This window comes from Microtus ochrogaster, unplaced genomic scaffold (genome assembly GCF_000317375.1).
Source record: "Microtus ochrogaster isolate Prairie Vole_2 unplaced genomic scaffold, MicOch1.0 UNK76, whole genome shotgun sequence".
NCBI lineage: Eukaryota > Metazoa > Chordata > Mammalia > Rodentia > Cricetidae > Microtus > Microtus ochrogaster.
In genome coordinates this window covers 821,174-846,347 of record NW_004949174.1, presented here as the reverse complement: position 1 = coordinate 846,347, position 25,174 = coordinate 821,174, and the positions used below count along the sequence as shown (strand labels likewise).

The 25,174-nt window shown below is 46.8% G+C and overlaps 1 protein-coding gene across 1 annotated transcript in view; it reads left to right on the top strand.

The window, feature by feature from the left end:
- Positions 1–19,797, top strand: part of Slc6a5 (solute carrier family 6 member 5) — a 50,218-nt gene extending 30,421 nt beyond the window's left edge. Inside the window, exons 10-15 of the mRNA XM_013354878.2 lie at positions 3,069–3,181; positions 4,066–4,197; positions 6,072–6,171; positions 11,041–11,141; positions 16,133–16,300; positions 19,332–19,797. Coding sequence (XP_013210332.1) covers positions 3,069–3,181; positions 4,066–4,197; positions 6,072–6,171; positions 11,041–11,141; positions 16,133–16,300; positions 19,332–19,487 — 770 coding nt within the window. The 3' untranslated portion in view covers positions 19,488–19,797. The remainder of the gene's footprint in view (positions 1–3,068; positions 3,182–4,065; positions 4,198–6,071; positions 6,172–11,040; positions 11,142–16,132; positions 16,301–19,331) is intronic.
- The last annotated feature ends 5,377 nt before the right edge of the window (positions 19,798–25,174 follow it).

The following is a 25,174-nucleotide window of genomic DNA, read 5'->3' as shown; positions in this document are numbered from 1 at the left end:
ACTCACAGAGATCCGCCTGCCTCTGCCTCCCGAGTGCTGGGATTAAAGGCGTGCGCCACCATCGCCCGGCTTCTGAGGCATTTTTGCCTCTCTTTCTTTCTTTCTTTCTTTCTTTCTTTCTTTCTTTCTTTCTTCCTTTCTTCCTTTCTTTCTTTATTTCTTTATTTCTTTTTTTTTTAAAAAAAACTATCTTGTTGGGAATTAGTGGAGGCACCAACAAAAAACAGTAATTGGGGACACACAGGCCACTTCAGCCAGCTGCTCTGAGCTGTCTCCTGTCCCAGCAGGCCTGGGGAGGACAGGTGCTATTAACACTCAGATACGAATTTGCAGATCTTCCTCCTGAAAAGCAGCGCAATTTCCAGCAAATCTCTCTGAAATTCCCCTTCCTGTAGTTGTTCACACCCGCCATTTTGCAGGAAGAAGATCACATCTAACGCAGGTGCAGAAACAGTGGGCGCATTCCCCAGGAGGGACCCTGAGTCCTGAGACCTGGTTCCAGATTCCTTGTGGGACTCATATATATTCTTTAAAAAAAAATTTGTTATATATTTTTATTGTTTCTTTTATTTTTTCAGATTATAAAATAATTACATAATTTCCCACTTCCCTTTCCTCCTGTATATCCCTCCTTGCTCCTTTTTAGATATATAGCCTTTTTCATTAATTGTTGTTGCATGCATGTATGTACATGTACATGTATATATGTACACACATACATATACATACATATATACATACACACATATATACATACATATATATATATATTCCTAAATATATTTTACTCAGTCTTCACAATGTTACTTGAATGTATGTTTCAGGGCAGATTGTTTGGCACTGGATAAGCAGTTGTAAAGTCTTCCCTGGGGAAGGCCGTTTCTCCTGCTTTCAGTGTTCCTTAGGTGCCTGTAGTTTTTGTGTAGGGTTGAAGCTGCATGGTCTTCCCCTGTCTTCTTTGGCATGTCTCTTGTTGTCCTCATTTGGCTCATGTTTAGGCGGTCATGTGGATGAGACTTTATGGGGGCAGCTCATACCCCTTCTTATCTGTTCTTCCTAGGTGTAGTTCCCCTTACCCGGAGGAGGCTGGCTCTGCAGGGTGTGTGGGGTCAGCTTTGCTCCAGCCTAGCTGAGCAATATCAGCATAGCCACACGCAGGACAGTAGCTGACCCAAATGCTGACCACTGTGTTCTGATCGTTAGTCAGAAACGGCACCATCATAAAGTTAACTGATGGCAATGACCACTCCCTTCTCAGGGAGGTCTGTCTGTTAAAATTGTCCACCTCCCTCCAGAGTAGTAACACCCCAGAGACAGAATGGTGTTCAAGCACCACAGTGAGTCTTCTGGTGGTAACCATTTCAGAAATGGCTTTTTGGGTCTGTTTGAGACCTGTTTCAACTCTAGTTTAATACAGACTTGTTCATGTCAGGGGCATTTGAGGGCTGGTTCTATAGTCTGTTCAATAAATGTATAGGACAGGGGGTATCTGAGGCCTTTGGGTTTTTATATTTTACATATCCTGAGGCCTTATGCAACATTAGAAACTATCTTTTTTTTTAAAGATTTATTTTTTTATTTTTAGTTGTGTATCTGTTGTTTGTATGTGGGTGGGTCTGTCAACATGAGTACAGGTACCTGCAGGGGTCAGAGGTGTTGGATCCCTTGCAGCTAGAGTTACAGAGAGTTGAGAGTAAACCCACTTGAGTGTTGGGAATTGGACTCTGGAAGACTAGTATGGTGCCGAAACTATCTTATTAGGGTTTCTATTACTGTGAAGAGACGCCATGACCGCAGCCTCTTATAAAGGAAAACATTTAATTGGAATGGTTCACTTCCAGTTCAGAGGTTTGGTTCATTACTGTTGTGGTGGGGAGCAGGCAGCATGTGGGCAGACATGATGCTGGAGTTGAGAGTCCTTTACATCCTCATCCAAAGGCAACAGGAAGTGAACTGTCTCATTGGGTGTGGCTTGAGCATATATATATGAAATCTTAAAGCCCACCTCCACAGTGACACACTTCCTCCAACGAGACCACACCTACTCCAACAAGGCCACCACCTCCTAATAGCGTGACTCCCTTTGGGGGCCATTTTCTTTCTAACTACAACAGGAACCAACAGTCCAATAAATTCCGGTTTTTAAAAGTGCTTTAATGTGGGCTGGGTCAGCAGTTAAGAACACTTGCTGCTTTTTCAGAGGACCAGAGTTCCATTCCCTGTACCTATACCGAACAGCCTACAACTGCCTATAAGACAGCCCCAGGAAAGCTGAGGCCCTCTGCAGGACACTATGGGCACCTGCCTGTCAAGAAAACTCAAGCTCTGCAGCATCCCCCTCTCTCAACCCCTGAGAACATCTCTTAGAAAACCATTGTCCCTGGCCTCTGCTTTCTGATTTCACTAGTTTTCTATACTTTTCTCCCTGTTGTTACAAAATCCCTAACAAAAGCTGCTTGAAGGAGGGAGGGTTCATCTGGCTCACACTTTGACAGGATGCATTCCCTCAGGGAGGGTAAGGTAGAGGGCAGGGACTTGCTGCATCTGGTCACATTGTCTCTGCAGGCAAGAAGCAGAGAGAGACACTCACTTGTGTTCTCTTCACTTTCTTCCCCTTTTCAGCCCAGAACCCCCACATGGACGGTGCTCCCCATGTCAGTTAGCTGACATAGGGACTTTATCGCAGACACGCCCAGTGGGTTGTTCCCTCGGTGACTTTACTTTTCATGACAAACTGATCATGAAATTATCCCATTTCATTCCAGTTGTGAGAAACAAAGTAGTCTCCAGACACTACCAGGTACCCCTCAGGGCTCAATATCAACAATTCTACCAGAAGGTGATAGTTATCTTCACCTCCAGTTCATCAAACGAAAGAACGAAGCTTCTTAGTTTTTGCATGGGAGGTAGCATGGTCTAATTAGCAGAGATGAACACAGATAACCAACAGTGGAGAAAGAACTGTAACATGTAACAGTTCAGGTCTTCAGGGACTGAAGGCCTGTGGGCTCCAGGGAGAGGAACTTTGAGCTGGGTCTGCCTGCCACCATCTCTCTTGTTCCTTCTAGGGCCAGGCATTGCATTTGTGGTTTACCCAGAAGCCTTAACCAGGCTGCCTCTCTCTCCATTCTGGGCCATCATCTTTTTCCTGATGCTTCTCACTCTTGGACTTGACACCATGGTGAGTCCCCGTCCCTCTCATGCCTGCCCCACACGCCCCTTAAAGAGTCTACCTTCCAAGATCCCAGATCCAGCCTGTGAGCAAGACTTAGGCCAGTGGGTTACATGGAGGTTCCTCCTGCGTAGTCTTGGGATGGCGAGGCACCTGTGAGTCACAGTAATTTTGGGTGTAGCTTTTTAAAGACAAGATACTGCTATGTAGCCGAGGATGGCTTTGAACTCTTTAGCCTCCCCCCCTTAGCCTCCCTCCTCAGCCTCCTGGGTGCTGAGATTGCAGGTGGGCACCACGGCACCCAGCTTAACCTCACATTCTGGTGATCATTTCACGGCGTGAAGGAACCTCTCTCTCTCCTCCATTCCCTGCTTTTGTATTTTGTGCCAAGCATTTGCCTGCATCCTCCCCTGGTTGGCCTCATTTCACCACGACAACTCCTAGAGGGTAGCATGAGAGATGATATTATGAAGTCAATTTTAGGAAAATGGCCGCGAGGCGGAAGCTGCTACAAATCATGCTGACAGGCGATCAGAGTGTAGTCACTGGGTGCAAAGAGGGTTTTCCCTCAAGTAGGAGATCAAATGGCAGAGAACTAGAGGAGAGGAATTTACATCTCATGAATACAAAACGAAGCTAAAATGTCCTGATGGATGATTGTGCATTCTCCGGGGGCTGGAGGTGGAGTTTCTGGAGCTCATACTCTGCTTGAGTTCTCCTGACTTTCTGTGTTGGCATCCAGTAAAGCCATTTAGACCACGGAAGGGATGCCACCCTCAAAATCAGACCAAACCCAAGCACGGCTTTCCCTGGTGACACCACAAAGGACTTTGGTGGGAAGTTTCTGAGGGGGACAGTTGCACTCAAATGCTTTTGTCCTGGTCCTGCTTCAGTTTGCCACCATCGAGACCATTGTGACCTCCATTTCGGATGAGTTCCCCAAGTACCTGCGCACACACAAGCCTGTGTTCACCCTGGGCTGCTGTATCTGCTTCTTCATTATGGGCTTCCCGATGATCACACAGGTGAGAGCCCTCCGTGTGTGGCCGGCTATTCTGGGGATGTATGAGGACTGTCCAGCGGTCACTCTCTGGTGAGTGCCTGCTGTGATGATGGGTCAGCTGGGAGATGTGTGATGGCCATCTGCCAACACTCCGGTGAGGGGCTGCAGCCATAGGTCTGGTGGGAAGCAGGTGGGGTGCCCCTGTGATGACTGTCATCATCCTGTAGTCTCATTTCTCAGACCTCATACCCAGAGTCAAATCACTGCTACGACCATAGCTGGCATGAGTTCAGAAATATTTCTGACCACACAGGGAAATATGTCGTCTTGGCTCCCAGTGAGTGAGGCCACTAGCATCTTCATAATTGAGACGTAGTCTTCTTGAGCCAACAAGACAGGTGTGTCCTACATAAAGGAAACAGAAATCCGGGATGTCCAGATTTATCCATCAGTCACATCTCCAAGATATTTCTTGTTATATATAAACACCAGTGTCACTCGAGTTTTCCCCCAGTCCTAGATATGTTGGCAAATTGCACAGTAACACTTGGGACATACAGTGTCCTTGCTCACTCTGTGACCTCAAACAATCCATTCCTCTGGGCCTTAGCTCTTCAATCTATAAAATATGGAGTGGAGGGAGATGGTCTCCAAGCCTTAGAGGAAGTAGGGAGACATAAAGAGCAAGGGAGAGAGAGAGAGAGACAGAGAAAGAGAGAGAGACAGACAGAGAGACAGACAGAGAGAGACAGACAGAGAGAGACAGACAGACAGACAGACACAGAGAGAGAGAGACAGACAGACAGACAGACAGACAGACAGACAGACTCCAGAGAGTGTGACGAAGGTCCAGTATATTGGTTAGGGTTCCATAAAGAAGCAGAACTGGTAGGAATCAAAGCATGGTCAAAGTCCACAATAACTTCTCACACCCGGGGAGCTAGAACCCACGAGTTGTTCAGACCATAAGATCTGTGCCTCAAGCAGTCCCAGTCTGGTGCTGAAGACCTGGGGGGTTCCTGGAGAGCCCCCCAGGTCCTCAGTTCACCTTGGGAGCCCAGAAAGGCTACTGCTGATGTGGGGGAAGGTATCATTGGCAACAAGGTAGATTAACTCCAAGGGGACAGGGATGGCCAAGCTGACAGAGGGCGAATTCTCCTTTTTCTTCCGTGACCTTTTCCATCTGGGCTGCTCCCAGAGGGTGCCACCACATTGAGGGTGAGTCTGCCCAAGTGAGTTCAGGCAGTGAGGAAAATCCCTCAATGAGGCTCCCTGCGTAGGTGATTCTAAACTAAACTCACACCCATAGCTAATGGTCACATGGGAGTCCATCAAGCCCATCTACGTGGCTAGAAGTGGCCATGGAGAGCTCACAGCAAACACGAGGCAGGTGACTGCTTCCACAGCTCCTTCAGAGGCCAGCCTTCACCTTGGAAAAATAGAAGATATTAAACCAGCCCCCCATTTAAAAAATATTTATTTATTCATTTGTTATGTATACAATATTTTATCTGTGTGTATGCCTGCAGGCCATAAGAGGGCACCAGACCTTATTACAGATGGTTGTGAGCCACCATGTGGTTGCTGGGAATTGAACTCAGGACCTTTGGAAGAGCAGGCAATACTCTTAACTGCTGAGCCATCTCTCCAGCCCCTTAAACCAGCCTTTTTTTGTGCTTGCCTTATGTATCACCTTGGAGGCCATCGAGGGATGTCTCTGTTAACCTGGCCAGGTCTCCACTTTACACACCTAGCTGAGGTGTAGGTTTCTGCTGTGGTGTACGGAGGACTTCTGACTCCTATCTGCCTGCTAACCTCAAGGGGGAGAAGATGGTGGGGAGATGGAGCCTGGCCCCAGGGTCCTATTTGATGGTGGCTGTTTCTCTCTTTCCCTAGGGTGGGATCTACATGTTCCAGCTCGTGGATACCTATGCTGCCTCCTACGCCCTTGTCATCATTGCCATATTTGAGCTTGTTGGCATCTCCTATGTGTATGGTAAGTGAACACTCTGCTGCCGAGGAAGAACCGGAGTGCGTGGAAGGCCTTCCTGGCAAGCACGTTCACCGTAGTTAAAGGATTTCAATGCCGCTATTTCTGAGCTTGCCTCGGGATCACGGTGGTGAAACTGAATGAGAAGCCAAAGGCGGTGAATCTTAGAATTGTGTGGTAGAAATTGTAGCCCCTGGCCCCGGCTACGGTCTGGCACAGTTAATGCCTGTGGCCAGTGACCAGATAAGGAGGGAGGGCTTCTTTGCTGGTGTGCCATTATCCTTGGTCTTGGCAGAGTCAGGGCCCATGTGCTTGAGTTGAAGGGTGGCTCTCCACAGCCCCAGGGTACCAAAGGCCACCTGATCACAGAAACTTCTGATTTCTATAAGCACCTGAGGGAACTTGCCACATAGTATCTAAGTACCACATTTTCTCAGCAAGGAAACTTCCAGTTCCCTAAGGTTTACTCTTGCTACCATCACCATGGCAACCTGCATCCCATCCACCGGAAAGCTGTTATCAAGGACAGAAGGAGGGCAGCCACCAGATGCCACCTCTGCCCTTTGTGCGAAAGTGTTTGTCCTGGAGGTCACCCCAGGGAACATCCTTGTCACTCTGCAGAGTTCGGTTCAGGCATTGCTGACTCCCTTGTGCCTAGACATCTTAGAATGGTCACTGGATGAGGCCAAATAGCAAGTATCAGGAAGATAAAACTTTGGGGGTTCAATGATCTAATCATATCGCCATCCCCTAAAGAGAGCAACTTTTCTTAAATGAAAAATAAGTAAAATGAATTGCTTGGGATAGAGGCTGCAGGCACCCCAGACTATCTTATGGGGGGGAGTCCAGAGGTAACATGTTCTCCGAATGGGGGAAAACACCCCCAACTTCTGTGTGTCCTCTGGACAAGTGTCTTGATTCAAAAGTGATTGTTAGTCTCTCATGACAGCTATGCCACTGTTTCTGGGTTGCCAGGTAATCGCATTAAAATAAAAGAGAAACAGAGTAGAGAATCAGGAGAGAAAATGGAAATCTTTTTTTTGTAAAATCCAGGCACCCTAGAAACAGAAAGAGGCTGCAATCCTTAATTTAAAAAAATTAAATCACATGTATTGGATATGTGTGTCTGAGTGTGGGTTTATGTAGTGTAGTGTCTGTGAAGGTCAGAAGAACCCCAGGTCTCCAGAACTGGGGTTCCAGGCAGCTGTGAGTCACCTGCTCTGGGTGCTGGAAGTTGAACTCCAGTTCTCCATAAAAACTGTATGTGTAACCGTGCAGCGGTGGTGCACACCTTTAATCCCAGCACTCGGGAGGCAAAGACAGGCGGATCGCTGTGATTTTGAGGCCAGCCTGGATTAACAAGAGCTAGTTCCAGGCCAGGCTCCAAAGCTTCAGAGAAAGCCTGTCTCGAAAAACCAAAACCAAACCAAACAACAACAGAAAAAACTGTAAGAGCCCACCTTCTGGTTCTAGAATTACTTTTGGATGGGAGCTGAAAAGGAGTTTTTAAGACTAGAGATCATCTCACTGACAAGAGGAGCCTGCTTCCTTTGTAGCCTATGCACAACCAGGCCCACGTGCAGGGAGTTACCCCTTCCTCTATTTCTCCACTGCTAAGGGCCACGAAAGGCCCATTCGCAAAGTGCTTTCTGGTAAAACAGGCTGGTTCAGCGAGGTCTGAAAGCAATTAAACCAGATTTTAACGCGTCTAATTTTAGAAGTTAAATTGTCTCCTCCCAGGCCCAAGCAAACCCACTAGTACCTGTCTTGGCTGTGAAGGAAGAGGTAAAGTGCAATTGCTTCAATCCTTGGGCTCTTCTGATTTCCTTGGGGACAGGAAATCCTTTGGTCCCTAAGGAACGGTATGGGGCACCCTTCAGAATCAGATAGAGCCTGTGATAGACCCAGGCTGGACTTAGAATTGGATCTGATGGATATTTGAGAAGTAAAGCTTGGGGCTGGAGAGACGGCTCAGTGGTTAGGAGCACTGGATGCTCTTCCAGAGGATCCAGGGTCAGTTCCCAGCTCTGCATACAGCACACAACTGTCTATAACTCCAGTCTCAGAGGATCCAATGCCTTCTTCTGGCCTCTGTTGTCACCAGGCATGCACATGGTACATATACGCATGAAAGCAAAAAACTCAAACACAACACATGAAAATAAAATAAAAGTGTGTGTGTGTGTGTGTGTGTGTGTGTGTGTGTATAAATTTGGGGACTTGAGAGATGACCAGAGTTTGGTTCCCAGCACTCATAATTGTCTAAAACTCCAATTTCAGGGTATCTGGTGCCCTCTGCTGTCCTTTGTGGGTACTGTACTCACATGCATGTACACATGCATGTGCACGCATGCTCATAATTAAAAATATAGGAAATCTAACAAAAAGTAAATTTCAATCTCTTCCCCCATCCTTCCCTCTTCCCCTCCCTCCCTCCCTCCCTCCCTGTCTCATCATAGAAGCACAGTGGGGAGTTGGGCAGGATGACCAGGAAAAGAGAGGGTGAAGGGCAGCTGTGAGCAAGCCACTGCAATGTATACACAACAGAGTATCATAGCAGAGTCATTATTCTGATTGCTAACTAAAAACAAAATAGGAAGAAGTAAATCCAGGGAGAAAGGGTTAGTTATTAGCGATGGGAAGAGAACCCGCACAAACGCATGAACTGCATCCCCCGAGAACAGTGTGTTCTTTCTAAGATGACAAGGCCCCAGTTCTGTGACCTGGCATGAGAGGGCTGAGCGCAGATCTGGGGAGAACAGAAATGAACCTGGTTGATTTTGTGCGCGACTGCAGAGCTGAGGGAGCAAGGGCGTGATCAGAGGCTTTCAGTTCACTTTAAGGGTCTCTATATTATAGAGGAGGCATTCAGACATTTGCTCTATGATGGGGACGATTTTGGATTTATTATGGGATCAAGTAGCCGGCTGAAATTCTCCCGTTAGTATGCTGCAGAGGCCAGGCTCCACAGACAGGGTAAGACCGTAAGACGGTTGAGGAGGTCAGCCCTAAGCCGAGCTTCCCGACTGTGAGCTCTTTGACTGTTCAGAGAGAAAAGAGAGTGTGAGAGACCAGGGAAACCAGGAAAACAACCCCGTAGAGATGAAAGAAATGAATGTGGCGACTGAGAGAAGGTTCAGCTGAGTTCAACCGAGGTGGAAACCTTTCAGGAGAGGGTTTAGCTTTCAGAAACGGGCATTCATGCTGCCCAGACTAGAATGACTGGGGTTGCCCACAGCTTCACTCGAACAAGAGACACAATTTGTGCGCCCTCACCCAAAATGAAAATGTGGAATCTCTCATTGAAGTTTGGTACAGAGTTTCGAGCTGGTGGGCGGAGAGCATTGTACCAGGTTCAGGGTCCCCCTGAGCGTAGGGTCCTGTTCGCCTGGCCAACCTTGGTCATGGGGTTCAAATGACACTGCCTATATATATGTGTGCAATGCAATGATTGCATCAAACTAGCTAACACAATTATTACCTTAGATACCCTCAGTGTTTATTCTAACAGAAACACCATACCCTTGACCAGTATGGCCCTATGTGTACTCCTCAGCCTCTGAAAGCTACCATTCTGTTCTCTGTATCCAAGGCTATGTCTGCTTGCTTGTTTTAGATGCCACATATAAGGGAGATTGTGTGGCATCTGGCTTTATCTGGCTGACTTTACAGAACATAATGTCCCTCAGGTTCCTTGATGTGGTTGATTATGATTTTTATTGTGTGTGTGTGTCTGTGTGTAAATGCATGTGTGATGAGGTGTGTGCATATGCATATGTGTGCATGGATATTTTGTGTGCGCGTATGAGCTAATGTGCATGTATATGGATGTGAGCTTCTCTTCACTCGCCTTTGACAGGTAGGTGAGTTCCTGTCATGACTTGGTGACCGTGAATAGTGCCACAGTGAGCTGCGATCAGACATCTTCAGCACACTCTCCTGCATCCGCTGGCTGTCTCCTCACTGTGGGAATGAATACTGGTCCCCTGTTAACCTCTGCTTCGAACTTTTTGAGGAATCTCTAGATTTCGCGTGATGGTTCTGTCCCCAGCACATCAGGACTCCCCTCTCTCTATGAGGAACACATCTTGAATACACCAGGGCGGGGTTTTAGACATTCCCGGTACAGAGATGTGCGTTCAGGAAGCTATCAGGCCCCCCCTTTCCATATTGACCCCCCCAGTTCTGAGGGTTCTTAGGATACAGTGCCTTTCCTTCCAAGCCGAGTTTCAATCCCACTCCTAAACTAAGAGGTTACCAGAAGAGTGGCAGTGTCGGACTGGATGAAGAACCGCCTCCTTTGCATTTTACTCTAGTGAAGTTGGGGGGTGGCCAAGATCACAGTCATTCCGTTCCAGCTGCGTGCGATGGACGCTAGGAGTGCGCACTGGTTTCACCTGTAATCATGATCGGACACCAAGCTGAGCTGTCCGGACGCGATGGAAATGCTCTTGAGAGGCGCGAGCCACACACCCAGCCCACAGAAACTCTTACTAAGTACCAGGCCTTTCATATTACAGCATCTTGGTTTTCCAAAATCTCTTTCTGCCAGTCTTGTCAACAAGCACACCAAGCCATTCCCACAGCAGCCATATGCATGTAAGGACCACTGTCAACACTCCAGGAACTAAGCCTTGGGGATGCTGCCATGACATCTCTGAGCCTCACTGGAGAGAGGGTTTAGTATCTGTTTCAGTATTCAGTTAGCCCCAGGGTCCCTGGAAGTGAGACATCTGTCCCATAGTTTCCCGTGCAGTAGGAAACTTCAGTTGGGTTCTTCCTTAGCCAAGGTTCTTGAGTGAGGGGCCCTGGTGTCTGCCTCTCCCTGCCCCTGCCCACTGCACCTCACAGATGGCCTCTGTTGTCTCTTTGCAGGCTTGCAGAGGTTCTGTGAAGACATTGAGATGATGATTGGATTCCAGCCCAACATCTTCTGGAAAGTCTGCTGGGCATTCGTCACCCCAACCATTTTAACTGTAAGGGCTGAGAGCCTTCTCTCAGAGACACTGCCATGTGTGTATGCCAGTGTTCTGCCTTTGAATGCATGTGCCTCCCGTGAGCCTGGGGAGCTGGTGGGATGGGTACTGCCCTCGTCTTCTGCGGGGAGGGGGGAGGGGATGAACTGACATTCAGAAAGATGAAGCGACTTACCTGCAGGTACCCAGCTGGTGAGGAGCACAGCTGGGACTGCGTGATAGGCATTAGCACATCTGTATAGAATGCTTACCGTATATCCATCTGTCTTGTGTGCTAGCAGACGGCACTCCACAGCCATGCAAATGCAAACCATACATCTCCCTCGGTTCCGATTCTGTTCGAGGTGATTTGTGTGTAGAGTGTGTGCCCCCCCTCCCCCCTCCGCTTACAGAACTGCCAGGCTGTCTTGCGGAAGGGGAATGGCCTATTTCCTTTCCAGTTGTCCTGATAAGATGTCCTAACAACTCAGAGGACGAGAAAATTCATTTCCACGTATAGGTTGTAACAAATCATAATGTGTAGTTGGAAAGTTTTCTCTGTCTCCCTCCGGGGTCCACTGAACCGGTTTCTCTCCTGCCCGCCAGTCCCCGCAACTGCTTATAGAATAATTAATCACTGGTGCACGCTGTTAATCCCAGCACTCGGGAGGCAGAGACAGGCAAATCTCTGTGAGTTTGAGGCCAGCCTGGTCTACAGAGAGAGTTCCAGGACAGGCTCCAAAGCTACAGAGAAACCCTGTTTCAAAAAATGAAAAACAACAACAATGAAAATACAAACAAAAAAAAATAAGAAAAGAAAAATAATAATCAGTCACTCAGAGACTAATATTAACAAAATTGCTTATCTAATGGCTTAGGCTATTACTGACTAGATCTCACTTGTAAATTAACCCATTTCTAAAAATCTGTATGTCGCCAAGTAGCATTACTTTAAATGTTCTGTCCTATTCAATGGGTGGCTGGCTGGCATCTCTCTTGACCCTGTCTTCTTTCTCTCTCTGTTTCTGCTTGGATTTCCTGCCTAAGTTACATTCTATTCTGCCATAGGCCAAAGCAAGTTCTTTATTAACCAATGGGAGGAATACATATTCATAGCATACAGAAGGAATCCCACATCAATAATAAGGATGTCACAGTGGCAGGAGCCTGAAGCAGCTAGCTCCACCCACAGTCAATAGCAGAGAGATGTGAAGGTACCCAGGGTTGTTGATGCCCAGCTAGCTCTCCACTTTCCAGGAAAGAATTTATTCTGCTATTTCCTTACATGTGTGCATATGTGTGTGTCTGTGTGCATGTATGTGCAGGTGCATGTGGGTACCTGCAGATTCCAGAAGATGGCATTGGATCCCCTGGAGCTGGAGTTACACATGGCTGTGAGCCATCTCTCCAGCCCCTGATTTCTATACTATGAGATCCCCATGCCTAAGGAATGATGCCATCCACAGTAATTGTATGACCCCACACCTGTTAGCATAAGCACGACAATACCCACAGGGCCACCCGATCTAGACAGTCCTTCATTGAGACTCCCTTCCAGATGACTCTAGGGTGTGTCAAGTTGGCAAGCAAAACTAAATATCACTGCTGGGTAGTGTGGGTGCCCTTCCTGAGGCAGGCCGATCTCTGTGGTCTACAGAGTGAGTTCCAGGATAGCCAGAGCTGTTACAGAGAGAAACCCTGTCTCAGAGAAACCACCACCACCACCACCACCACCACCACCACCACCACCACCACCACCAAAATATCACAAGGAAACTGAAGCCTGGAGTTACGTAATTGACCTAACATTCAATATACAAAAGTTGGCTACAGTCTAGTTTCAAACTCACATATTCTGGCTCCTAACCACAACACTACGTGTCTGCTCTACAATTAATGTCATTTCAATCAGGGTTTAACTGTTGATTTTATTGCTTTGAGAGTCATTTTGTCATCTTCAAGTGTGAGGATGGTGTTTTGACATGACCTGACATCCACCTTTCTAACATGATCTGTACAGGGACTTAGACTCGCACTTTGTCAACCCCATTGTTGTGCCAGAAGCTGTCAGTGTGGCCCTTGCTCTCTTCACCAAGTAAATTATCTAGCAGAGATTTTGCCTTTCCTATTCCCTGAAGCTTATCTTTTTCTCCCTCTGGTTTTTGGGAGTCCTTTTTGGGCAAGCCTGAAGGAAGTTGTTTGTAATTTCTATTTCTCCCAGTAGGTGGCGCTAGAAACCACATAACGAGCCCACTTTTCCCTACCAGACACCAGCTTTGCTTAAGATGCAGGCTGGTTAAAAGCAGGTGCAATGAAAATACATGTTTTCTTCATCTGTTTGCCTTTTTCCCCCGTCTCAGAGTGTGTTTTAATCAAACCATATCTTTCTAAAACACCAGAGATTTAGATAGAAAATCCATTCCGCTGTCCTCATTTTCTGCACTGACATCAATAGCTTACTCACATCCGTACTGTGGTTTGAAGGTCCCCCCAGAGTTGGGGCGTGACAACTGGGAAGTCTTAAAGACAGGTACTCAGAGCTGGATTAGCTTGTGGGTATGAGGATGAGGGTGCTACCATTGTCTGCAGAGGCTGCCATAGTGCATCCTGTCCCTGCTGACCTTTGACTCCCTCACCCCCACTCCTCATGCTTTATTATCAGCTAAGTCAATGTTAGAATTTGTTCTAGATCCTGCCCTCCTTTCTCTCCAGTCCTTGAAGACTGTTAGAATGTGTGCATGTTCTGTGGAAATACTGCACGGCCCTCCTCCTGCTGCTACTGTGTGGAGGTGTGTTTGAGGCAGGCCCTTCACCAGCCTAGTCATTGAAGTTTGCACCCATGCTGTCTCTCCCTGTACAGATGCGTTCACAGAGGCTCAGAGACGGTGAGGAATCGCTCGAGGCCACACGGCCACAGAGTCACATGGCCTCTGCCTCTGACACTCTAGCTTCTTATCCTCCGGTGGAACATGGCTAGTTTGGGTTAAAATAGTCAAGTCTTCACAACCCAGAGAGAAGGAATTCCAGGAGGTTGATTTTTTTTTTTTTTTAATTTTCATTCTTGGGAAAACTCCTCTCAGCTCTGCTGGGCTTCGCGTGATTTCATGTCAGAAGCTGAGGAGATGCCCTGGCACTGTCTTGAGGTAGATTTGCTGTGCTGTTTGGGGTAGATGTGGTCAGCTCCATCCTCACCAACCAGGGTCTCCTGGGTCTGTATTGGTAGCTGTCAGTCAAAGGCAGGGGTGGGCGTGACTCAGTGGCTAGATTCCTGCTCCCCCGTGTGCCGAAGCCCACCCAAGGGCAGCCCTTTCACCAAAGCTGACTTGGCAGAGGGAAATTTATGGCAAGCAACTGGCTTGTGCCTAAAAGTTTGATGTGATATTTGCACAAGTGGGAATGGGCGTCAAAGGTCTCAGCCCCGCCTAGGCTTTGCCCTTTGCCTTCGGTGGCATAGATGTCTTTAAGGTCTTGGACTAGGGTAAGATCATGGTTTTAAATTAGTTCAGGGCCTCTGAAATAAAATCCATCATTCTTCTATGTGCTGTTGCGGATTTATGGAGCCATAAATATCCTCATGCAATTAACATATGCATAGTCTGATCACGTTCCTGACTAAGACACACACACAAGCAGATGCCTTGCTATTTATATAGTAAACGGAACAGAGCAGCAAGCCATAGTGATACTGGGCCACACTTCCAACAGACTGGCTAATAAAGCTTATGACTCCAGGGGCAAGTGTTTGAGAGGTGGGCTAATGTAGACCTCATTCTCCATGGAAGCCCTGTATTCAGGCTCACATTGCTTTGAGTCAACATATGAATCACTGTTGCATTGGAAGAATCACGCGCCCCAGAGCCCGGGTGTTGGCCAGTGGTGTGGATGCCTTGTGCTTGTGTAGAGTTCCACACTTCTCCAAAACGCTCCCAGCTGTTATTTTCACTAGCGTGATTCCCTCCAATCACTCTGTGACTCCGAAGCTCAAGGTAGGAAGAGAGAGGCAGAGCCGGGGAAAGGACACTTGTGGCCAATCCTAGGCTAATGCTGCCACAGGCAGGAAGGACATACTGAACCACATTGTCTTGGGAGATGGAGTCCACAGGTTGGGCTGGGGCTGTCTGAAGCCTGGCTTTCTGTAAAGGTGCCTCTGTCTTCGGCACATGCCTTCCCGCGACCCTATCCTGCTACCCAGCCAAGCCCCTGGATGGATCTCAGATGGAGTGATAGCAGATAATTGGCAGAAGCCAAAAAAAAACATGGACTTTTAAAAAATGAGGAAGGGCTCTGGAGTTAACTCCAGCCTCCTGACCCCAGCACTGTGTGAAGGGTGTGAAACAAGCCCGTTTTGTTGCTGGGATGTCTGAGAGGCCCCTCAGCTCATTAGCAGCAGAGCGTGGTCTCTGGACTCACTGGTGATGATGCTGCTCATCTTGAGTCAGTGAAGGGGGGTTGTGCATTTTTTTCTCTCTGCCGTGGTTTATTATAGGACCATGCATCCAGATCAGTCACCTCGGAGGGATCGTTTTGGGTCTCACACAGTCAACTTTAAAGGCAGCTCTTCTGTGTGGGTCATTCCTCTTTCTAGGAGGAAGCCAAGTGGATTCAATTAAAATGGTTGAAAGATATGAATTTAACACACCTTTCCCCCATGATAAAAAAGGCTTGATTATCAATGTTAGTTCAGACAATCTCTTCAGAACTCTCAGCATCCCCTTTCCTACCCATCCCAAGAGTCACTGTGCTCTTGGTGTGGTGTCTCCATGTGTAGACACATGTGCATACCCTGCTGACTTCCTATGGGATGGCAAACACAGGAGCAGGAGCTGAGTGTACGTAGGCCACCTTCATCTCCTTGGGATTTACTTTCTTCAACTAGAAAATCCCTTTTCAGATGGACAAGAGTATGCATATGATGACGTAAGGGAAACGAAAACATGGAACAAGTGCTTGTTGAGTGAATGAATGACCCAGCCTTCATCACCCTAACATACCTCTCTCTTCTTCTCCCCTAGTTTATCCTGTGCTTCAGCTTCTACCAGTGGGAGCCCATGACCTACGGCTCTTACCGCTACCCTAACTGGTCCATGGTGCTCGGATGGCTGATGCTTGCCTGCTCCGTCATCTGGATCCCGATTATGTTTGTGATAAAAATGTATCTGGCTCCTGGCAGATTTATCGAGGTAATTCCACTGGCTCCATTTCCCTTGCTAGCCTCTCCCATGGGAGAGATCCTAAAAGCTCTATGCATTAAAAACAAAAAATTCAGTAAACGTATTCAAGACAGGTACTGGGTGAGTAAGTGATTACAGTTGCCACCGATTCTATTACGCCCATTTCTATTATGTATTATTCCTGTACCGGAGGAGCCCAGCCAATCATCAGGCTGAGCTGTTATTGTGCTATTCCTCAGCGTGCTGGCAGTCCTGGATGGATGATCCCAACGTGTCCTCTTTCCTAGAGCTTCTGTCCCCTCCTCCTCGGGCTGCTATTTACATCTTGGAGTTGGTTTTTTTTAACCACACAGAGAGTTTCCCCTTTCCTAGTGTTCCTCTACAACCAAGCCTCCTTTCTTCCAAGTGTTTATTGCCATTAAACTTAAACTCACCACCCCCCCTATTGTTCCTGGGTTAAGAAGAGCCAAGCTGGTTAAAAATACAATGACATCCCAGGGCGCGGCTGGAATGAGCGGAGGCTGGCTTTTCTTTTTCTTTTTTCTTTTTTTTTTTTGATTTTTCGAGACAGGGTTTCTCTGTAGCTTTTGGTTCCTGTCCTGGCACTAGCTCTTTCTAGACCAGGCTGGCCTCGAACTCACAGAGATCCGACTGCCTCTGCCTCCCGAGTGCTGGGATTAAAGGCGTGCGCCTCCACCGCCCAGCAGAGGCTGGCTTTTCTTTACCAAGTGTCCTAGCTAGGTTTCTGTTGCTCCAATAAAACCATGACCAAAAGCATCTTGGGGAGGCAAGGACTTACTTCATCTCAGTATTCCCAGGTCACAGTCCCAGGGCAGGAGATCAAGGCAGGAACCTAGAGGTAGGAGCAGAAGCAGAGGCCACGAAGGAGTGCAACTTACTGACTTGCTCCTTGTGGCTTGCTCAGTTTGTTTTCTTAGATCCCCCAGGGCAATCAGCCCCGGGTGGCACTGCTCCAATTGACTGGGCCCTCCCACATCAATCATTAATCAAGTCTTGCATACAGACTGATCTAATGGAGAAAATCCTTCAGTTGGCACTCCCTCTTTCTAGATGTCTGTAGCTGTGATGGGCTAACTAGTACATCAGCCCATCCCTATCTGAACCCATTTTACTCTTGTCCTAAAAATAACCCCTGCCTTTTTCATGGAGTGGATGGGACAGCTATTTACTTCAGCTGCCACTGAAGAACCACCCAGCGCTGGTTACTTATGAGAACTCACTTGTTCAAGCATACCCGTAATTCTAGCCCGTGAGAAGTAGAAGCTGGAGGACCATGAGTTCAAGGCCATCCTTAGCTGTATAATGAACTTTAGACTAGCCTAGGCTATCTGAGACCCTGTCTCAAAGAAAAAAGGTCTCTTACCTAGGTGGGCTGAGGATGAATGAACCCTGCCTCCATCCCAAAGGTGTTTGGCCCATATCAGTGCTGGATCAGGGTCTGATCCAGAGGCACCTGAGAGCTTGTCATAAATGCACAGTCAGGTTCTCATGACTATACAGAGTTCAGATCTCAGGGAAATGCAACCTTGGCTTCATTTTCCAGTGATTCAGACGCATGCTCAAGTTTGCATGGATCTAGACCAGTGTTTCTTAACCCCCCCTCCCCCAGGGCTGTGACCCCTTATTGAAGTTCCTCATGTTGTGGTGACTCCCAACCATAAAATTATTTCCATTGTTAGTTCATAACTGTAATTTTGCTAATATTATGAATCATTATGTAAACAGTTTTGGAGCTAGAGGTTTGCCAAAGGGGTTGCAACTCACAGGTTGAGAACTGCTGATCTAGAGCAATACAAAGAAATACCTGTTCACTGGGGTAGAGAGGGCTGCGTGGGTTCTCCTCTCGGCCAGCAAGATTCATATAAGAGGCTGGAGGGAGAAGCAGGATGGGGGTGAGCCGCTGGTCGGCACACAACACAAGTAGTCACTTGAGCTGGGCCAGCGAGTAGCCATTGCTTTCACTCACCCCTGTATGAAGATGAGCCCTCATATTGAAATGGTATTTTGGTTTACATCCCCAGAATATTTTGTTCATTATCCTCTGGTGTAAATCAGCTTGGTCTCAACCACTCCCAGGATGCCAGCTTCCAGCCAGAGGATCCAGGGATCTCTTTCCCCTAACAACCTCCTGTAACCTCTGCTGCTGTTGTTGCAGCCTGGAATTCTCTAGATTAATGAGTTGGCTGTGCAAATTTATTATGGTTAATTTGGGACACAAAGGTTGCAAGCTGATGATTAAGGGGAGATTAAACTAACAGCTATGAGAGCCAGATTCTCTTTAATCGGTAATAAACATATAATTATTCCCTCTTATATAGTAAGAAATAAGTTTTTTCTTTTTCTAGATGCTTCTGTCAGAGTTTATTTTCTATAAAAACTTCTGTTGAAGGACTAGAGACACCCCTATTATTTTAAAGCTTACCTATATGAACCTGCACTGCTGAACCAAGTCGAAAACATATATTTTTACCAACAGATAATTAAAATCTTTGTTCATGCTTGGTCATGTATCTTCAGGGCTGGCTTTTTTCCTTTGCCATTTATATACTTTGGGGAAATATGCTAAAAGAAATCCAATTATTTTGTTGTAGCAACCACCGTTGAGACCACTGAACAAATGTAATTGAGCCCATGACTTTTGCTGTGGGGGAGCAGAAGTAGAAACTTGGGGGTTCTCTTCATTTGTGGGGAGAGACATATAACTAAATCTGGGCCCATTGTCCTCTACCAAACTTGTGTAAGGTAACCATGGAGCGATCATAATGTTGCTTTCAGGGTGATGTAAGTAATTTCAAGTGAACAAAACTGAGTCTTGATTTTTCTATCACTGGCCTGGTTAAGGAATGTGGGCTCGTCTCCCTGATGTCTCCCTTTCTGCAGGAACTTCTTGGCTCCAGTGAGGGAGAGATCTGGAGCAGTGGTTTCTCGCCTTTTAGAGATGGCTAGGTGCACCATAGTGGAGGAAGGTGCAGTCCTATTGTAACTATGTGTGTCTTTGGCTTTTTTTTTTTTTCCACAGAGGCTGAAGTTGGTTTGCTCGCCACAGCCAGACTGGGGCCCCTTCTTAGCTCAGCACCGCGGGGAGCGTTACAAGAATATGATCGACCCCCTGGGAACCTCGTCCCTGGGACTCAAACTGCCCGTGAAGGATTTGGAACTGGGCACCCAGTGCTAGTCCAGGAGTGTGGACGGTCCGGTGTTACTCCTGGTTGTCCTCTGCCTCCCTCACACTTTCCCCAGCTTTATTCCCAGTTTTCTTCTTTCTCCCCGTCCCTCGCTTCACAGCCGTGCATGAGAGTGTCCCATAGAAAAGTAGGACATAGTGTCTGTCGCATGCTGTAGTGAGAGTCACATGGACCACTGGAAGCGCGGTCTGCCTGGGTCTGTGCTATCCGTGTCAGGGAGGATTGCTCCCCCATCAGGTGCTCCATTCATCCTGCAGGGGTGGGTAGACCAGGTGGGCGCTGGCAGGTGCGTGGTTTGGCAGTAGAGAAATTCTGATGTGTGTTCACATTGCTGGAAGGAGTAGGGCATGAGGAGAATGCAGACTTTCAGGACTGTTGGCTTGCCCTCGACACCGTCCAGCAGAGCTGGGCAATGTCACGATCTCATTCAAAAGCCGGAAGTTCAGGTCACGTGCTTTAGGGTGGATGGCAGTGCCAGAGACAGCTGTAGATGCAGACAAGGCTGGTAGGTGGATTTGGGCACTGCTGGGTGATTTGACGTGCATATCCGTTTCTTTTGTTGACCGAATATACCATGCAGTTAGATGTTTCATCTCTCTACACTGTAGATCTGGAGGGACTTTTCATTCTCTTCCCTCAGTCTGCCTGTTGTCCTCCTCCCCCTCCTCCTCTCCCTCCTCCTCCTTTTCCTTCTTTGTAATAACCACATCTGGGAGTTAATTCTTTGGGTCTTTCCTTTCACCCTCTGCACAAGAAGCCATGCTCTGATTTGCATGTCGACTTTTGTACCGACTGCTGTCCCGTTTGCCACGATGTCTTCTGCACCATGGCTCCGTGTCAAATGCTGTCTCTTTGCCTCCGAATCTCTTTCTATAAGCGGTATAACCTCTGGGAAAATGAGACTTAACCCGGTTCTGTCTGTATATTACCTATATATGGGGCACGAACTCTTAAAAGATACTTTCTCAATTTTTACTCCTTTCCAAGTAACAGTAAATGCCAGCTGTGGCCATAGAGAAGTCAGAGACATCAAGAGATTGGTAGAAAGCGATTCTATTACTACTCTTCCCTGGGGCTGTACATCTTCTGAAAATCCCTTTATTTTCAGAATTTCTTGATCAAGACAGCTTAGCCAGGTACTGAGTAAGCCAACTAAGACCATCGCTCTTGAGCCTGCATCCAGCCAGTTCAGTTTCTGGAACTCCCTATCCACCGCATCATTGTCATTCTCCAGTGACAATGAGCGCCCATCTGCAGAGCCTGGCCAGGCCGTACCCTCCATCGCAGCGTCTCTCAAGCAGGCACATAGGAAACTCTTAAACTGTGGCGTGTGCTCCTGCACTATGTACATGTAGCATGTAGTGGTGCTTTCTGTCCTTATAAATACCTTAGGAATCACCACAGAGATGGCAAGTTTAGAGCAGCATAGTCTGGGCTCTTTTTATATTTTCCTCTTATGGTATTAATATCTCAACCTAAAATCATCTCCTCCAGGGGAGACTGGTTCAATCGTTTTCTTATTAGTTTGTCTTCATCTAACAGGGTCTCAGGCAAAGTTTTCAGTTCAGATCTTGCTGATTGATGTGACATTTTCCTCCCGCACAACGGCGATGATACCCCAACAGCAGGTTATAATGGATCCCTTTAAAAAGATGACTCAATTTGTGTAAAGTGTCCGAAGCCATCGTTCTGGACTTTCTCTTTCCTAGGGCAAGCGCTCATGCCACCTGCCGACAACGATGGGTACTTGGGTTTCCCAGTGTAGCCATGACAGGATTTAGAAAAGAGACCATGATGGGCTTTGAACTTCTGGCTTTCATGCCTTTGCTAGCAGGGTTTGCTCTCCCTCTTCCATTTTCTCTTTTCTCCCAATTTCCCAAAAGTAGGTCTTGCTAGACTGTCACAGAGATGAAGCCTCAGGCTTGCCCTATTTTAGGCAGACGAGCTGTGGGCTCAGTTGTCTCCTATCTGCTGTCATTATGTTTCCCCCAGAAAGCCATACTGATGAGTGGCCCCATTCCTGCCCCAGAATCGCAGGGTGCTACCAACACTTTGGTGGTGTGTGTGAGTAGGGAGGTCGGTCTGGAAACTCCACACAACCCCACCAGTTTTCAGATTAAGAAAAGCACAGACGAATTTGTGCTTGTGTTGGGATGAATGGCTTCTAGCTTCTGGTTTTCCTCTGGGCTGCGATTGGGATTGGTGCTGGATGCCAACCCAATTGCTGCTAATTTTTGCCTCTGTGATTAAAAGGCGGGAGTGGGGGAGGCCGTGGGCACTGCCAGATGTGAACTGAGTGTTGACTTCCTGGAGACCTCATCGGTTGGGACAACTGTACCAGGGGCAGCTACAGCTATGTCTAGTAGGGTATATCGAGGAAACACCTAGAAGCTGCCCCTGTGTACTTGTCCATTTTGTTGTTGCTTCATTTTTCTTTCCCTAGTTTTATGTAAAAACTGCTTAGAAGGACAAAGTAAGACAAAGATTCCTGCTTACCTGGACATAGCTGCCCTTGAAGTTTAGGCTTGTCCACATTGATTGCCCTGCTCGACTTCATGGAACTCCCTGGCAGGAGGAGTGGTGTCTGAGTGGCCTCTATTCCTGCTGTACGTCAATGGCCTGCCTCCTGAGGACCTGGTCAGGATACTGAGAGCTGATATGTACCCAACTCGATGGATTGTTTCCATACTACAAAAATGCACACTTGATTGGAAGAAAAAAAATGAATGAAAAAAATAGAAAATGAAAGTGCTGTCGTAACTGCCACCTGAGATTCTCCCTGGACACTGACGGAGACGCAATGTTGCTTAGGAAGGACTTTGGTTCCCTGCACGCAGTGTGTCGTAACTGCCACCTGAGATTCTCCCTGGACACTGACGGAGACGCAATGTTGCTTAGGAAGGACTTTGGTTCCCTGCACGCAGTGGTGGGGAGTTTTCCGTCTGTGAGATTATTTCATACCACCAACCAATAAACTTATACAGAGAAAAACAAGCCATATGTGAAAAATAGTAACCCCTTAAAATCCTTAAAACAAAAAGCACCATGTATTTATTAACTATCAGTGTTGTGGTTTCTTATGCAAACCGTTGTGTAATTGTCTTGCTTACTAGAGACTTCTAATCTCCTTCAGGCTGTGTTTGTTGTGAACAAATGTGTTCAATTCTGGTCTTTCGTGGTAGTTGTTTATCTGCCCCTGTGTTTTTCTTTATTGCATGATACCTGTGGTCAATGCAAAATCCTAATGACCTTGATGTCTTCGGAATTTTTTTAAAAGTGTTTTTAATGCGTGAGAGCTGCAATTGATGTGTACTTCAGGGAATGGCACTTTAGAAAGAGTTGAACTCAAGGACTTTTGCTTGGATGGGACTCGGATTTCGCTATACTGGCACAGCGCAGAGGGGGTCAGGGTTTTGTTTCTCTTCTGTAATCTATGTGTGCCTCAGCGCTTCTCAGTTCTTTTCTGTCAGCATGGGCTTCCCATGCCTTAAAGCCACACTTTGCTCTTTGTCTTCTTGGCCATGGTCATTGTACTCTTCCCAGAGGCGAGCACAGTAGTTGCTGCTGGACATGCCACAGCAAGGTTATCCTGTCTGTGGTGTTGGGATTTGGGTCTGTGGCGTGTTTCTCTGAGGCACTGATGTGAGTGAGGGTGTTCTGTGTGGCAGGGTGACATGCAAGGTGTGGAGGCAGAGACCAGCAAGCCTGTGTCCCCTGCCTCACAATGTGTGTTATGCAGAGCTGGCCTGAGGTTTGGGAGTCAGACTTCCCGTCTTTCTCTCATTTAGCTGTGCTTGCCTAGAAGGTCCACGGTGAAATACGGTCTTGGCAGAGGTTGCCGTAAACCGCCTGTCGAGAAAGGAGTTCAGGTGGGTGTTCATCACCCTTGAAAAGCAAGCCGAAGTTTGATTAGTGTCTGAGGATGACACCTGACAGGTGTGTTCTATGTAGCATCACTGGGGTGATGTTTAGGTGTCAACTGGGAACTGCGGCGTTTCTCATTTTTCCGTGTTCTTTTGCACTTTATGATGGACCTATCAAAGAGCAGGTTGTGTATTAAATTATGTGCTTGGGTAATGTTCTGAATGCAGGCATCTCCTGTGGGCACTATTGTTCACCAATAAAGATGTTTCCTAGTCAGGTCCTTATATTTTTTCATCAGCTGTACATGAAGAAAATATATTATGTTACAAAATGATGCATCATATCTATCTATCTATCTATCTATCTATCTATCTATCTATCTATCTATCATCTATCTATCTATCTATCTATCTATCTATCTATCTATCTATCGTATAGAGTGCTTATTATATATTGTGCGTTATCCATTTAAGAAGTCATTACTCTTGAGGCCCTACCTCAAATTTTGTATTTATGTGTACAAATGCAATTTATTGTATTCTATATTTGCCTATTACATACTGTTATAAATTAGAGTTTATCCTAATAATGTATGAGTCCTCGAAAACCCCAAATAAATGTCAGTGTTTAAAGCACACTGCTTGCCATTGTGTCTGCTACAAACCCATTACCACCACATCTCGTCAACAAATGGGCTTCAGGTGTGCCCAGGTGTGTTTCATTGTGAGAAGCCTGGCACGGCTTTGAAAAATGACTCTCCCGGAAACATGAGGTATCATTGTGTTGTGTAGAAACAAATAGCATTTAAATCACTATACTTGCAGCCATCAGAACACACCATTGTACACTGAATTATTAACTAGCCCTCAAGGAAGGATGGACAGAGGGAAGGAGAGAAAGAGAGAGAGAGAGAGAGAGAGAGAGAGAGAGAGAGAGAGAGAGACTGAATCTGAGTAGAGCTGAATAGAGAGAGTGAGTTAGATATAGAGAGAGTGAGTTAGATAAATTGTGGGTAATGCAATTATTATTTTGTCATTTTCCAATTTTATCTAACTTCATCTAGATGGTTCTGGACACATGCTAGGCTCCAAGCACCTAGATAGTTCTTGATGCATGTTAGATTCCAGACATCTAGACAGTTCTGAATGAATGCTAGGGTCCAGGCCTTGTTGGAGGCCACTAGTTAGTTCCTGGCTGCTTAGCACTGAAATAATCACACAGAAACTGTATTAATTAAAACACTGCTTGGCCCATTAGCTCTAGCTTCTTATTGGCTAACTCTTACATATTAATTTAACCCATTCCTATTAATCTGTGTATTGCCACCTGACTGTGGCTTACTGGCTGAAGTTCTAGCGTCTGTCTCTGGCAGGGCTACATGGCTTCTCTCTGACTCTGCCTCCCTTCTCCCAGCATTCAGTTTAGTTCCCCCCTCCCTTGCCTACCTAAGTTCTGCCTTATCAAAAGGCCAAGGCAGTTTTCTTTATTCATCAGTGGTAATCACAGCATACAGAGGGGATTCCCACATCAAGGCCAAATGAGCCTGGTAGAAAAACCATCCATGCTAAGTAAAGGAACCAACAAATGTCCTTCCTCTCTACTCAAGAAGGTGGAGCCCCTGTCTGGAGACATGCAGTCCTGTGGTATGTTCTCTGCTATCTGAGTGCCTTAACCCAGAAGCTAGGCTGTCTTCTAATGAGCAAGGTGCTCACATCCTGTCTCCATCTTTGACTTGAACATCAGATGACTGCAAGATGGCCTGGGCCAACTCTGTAGGAGACATAGAAGCACAAAGAAGATAGTGGGAGCCACA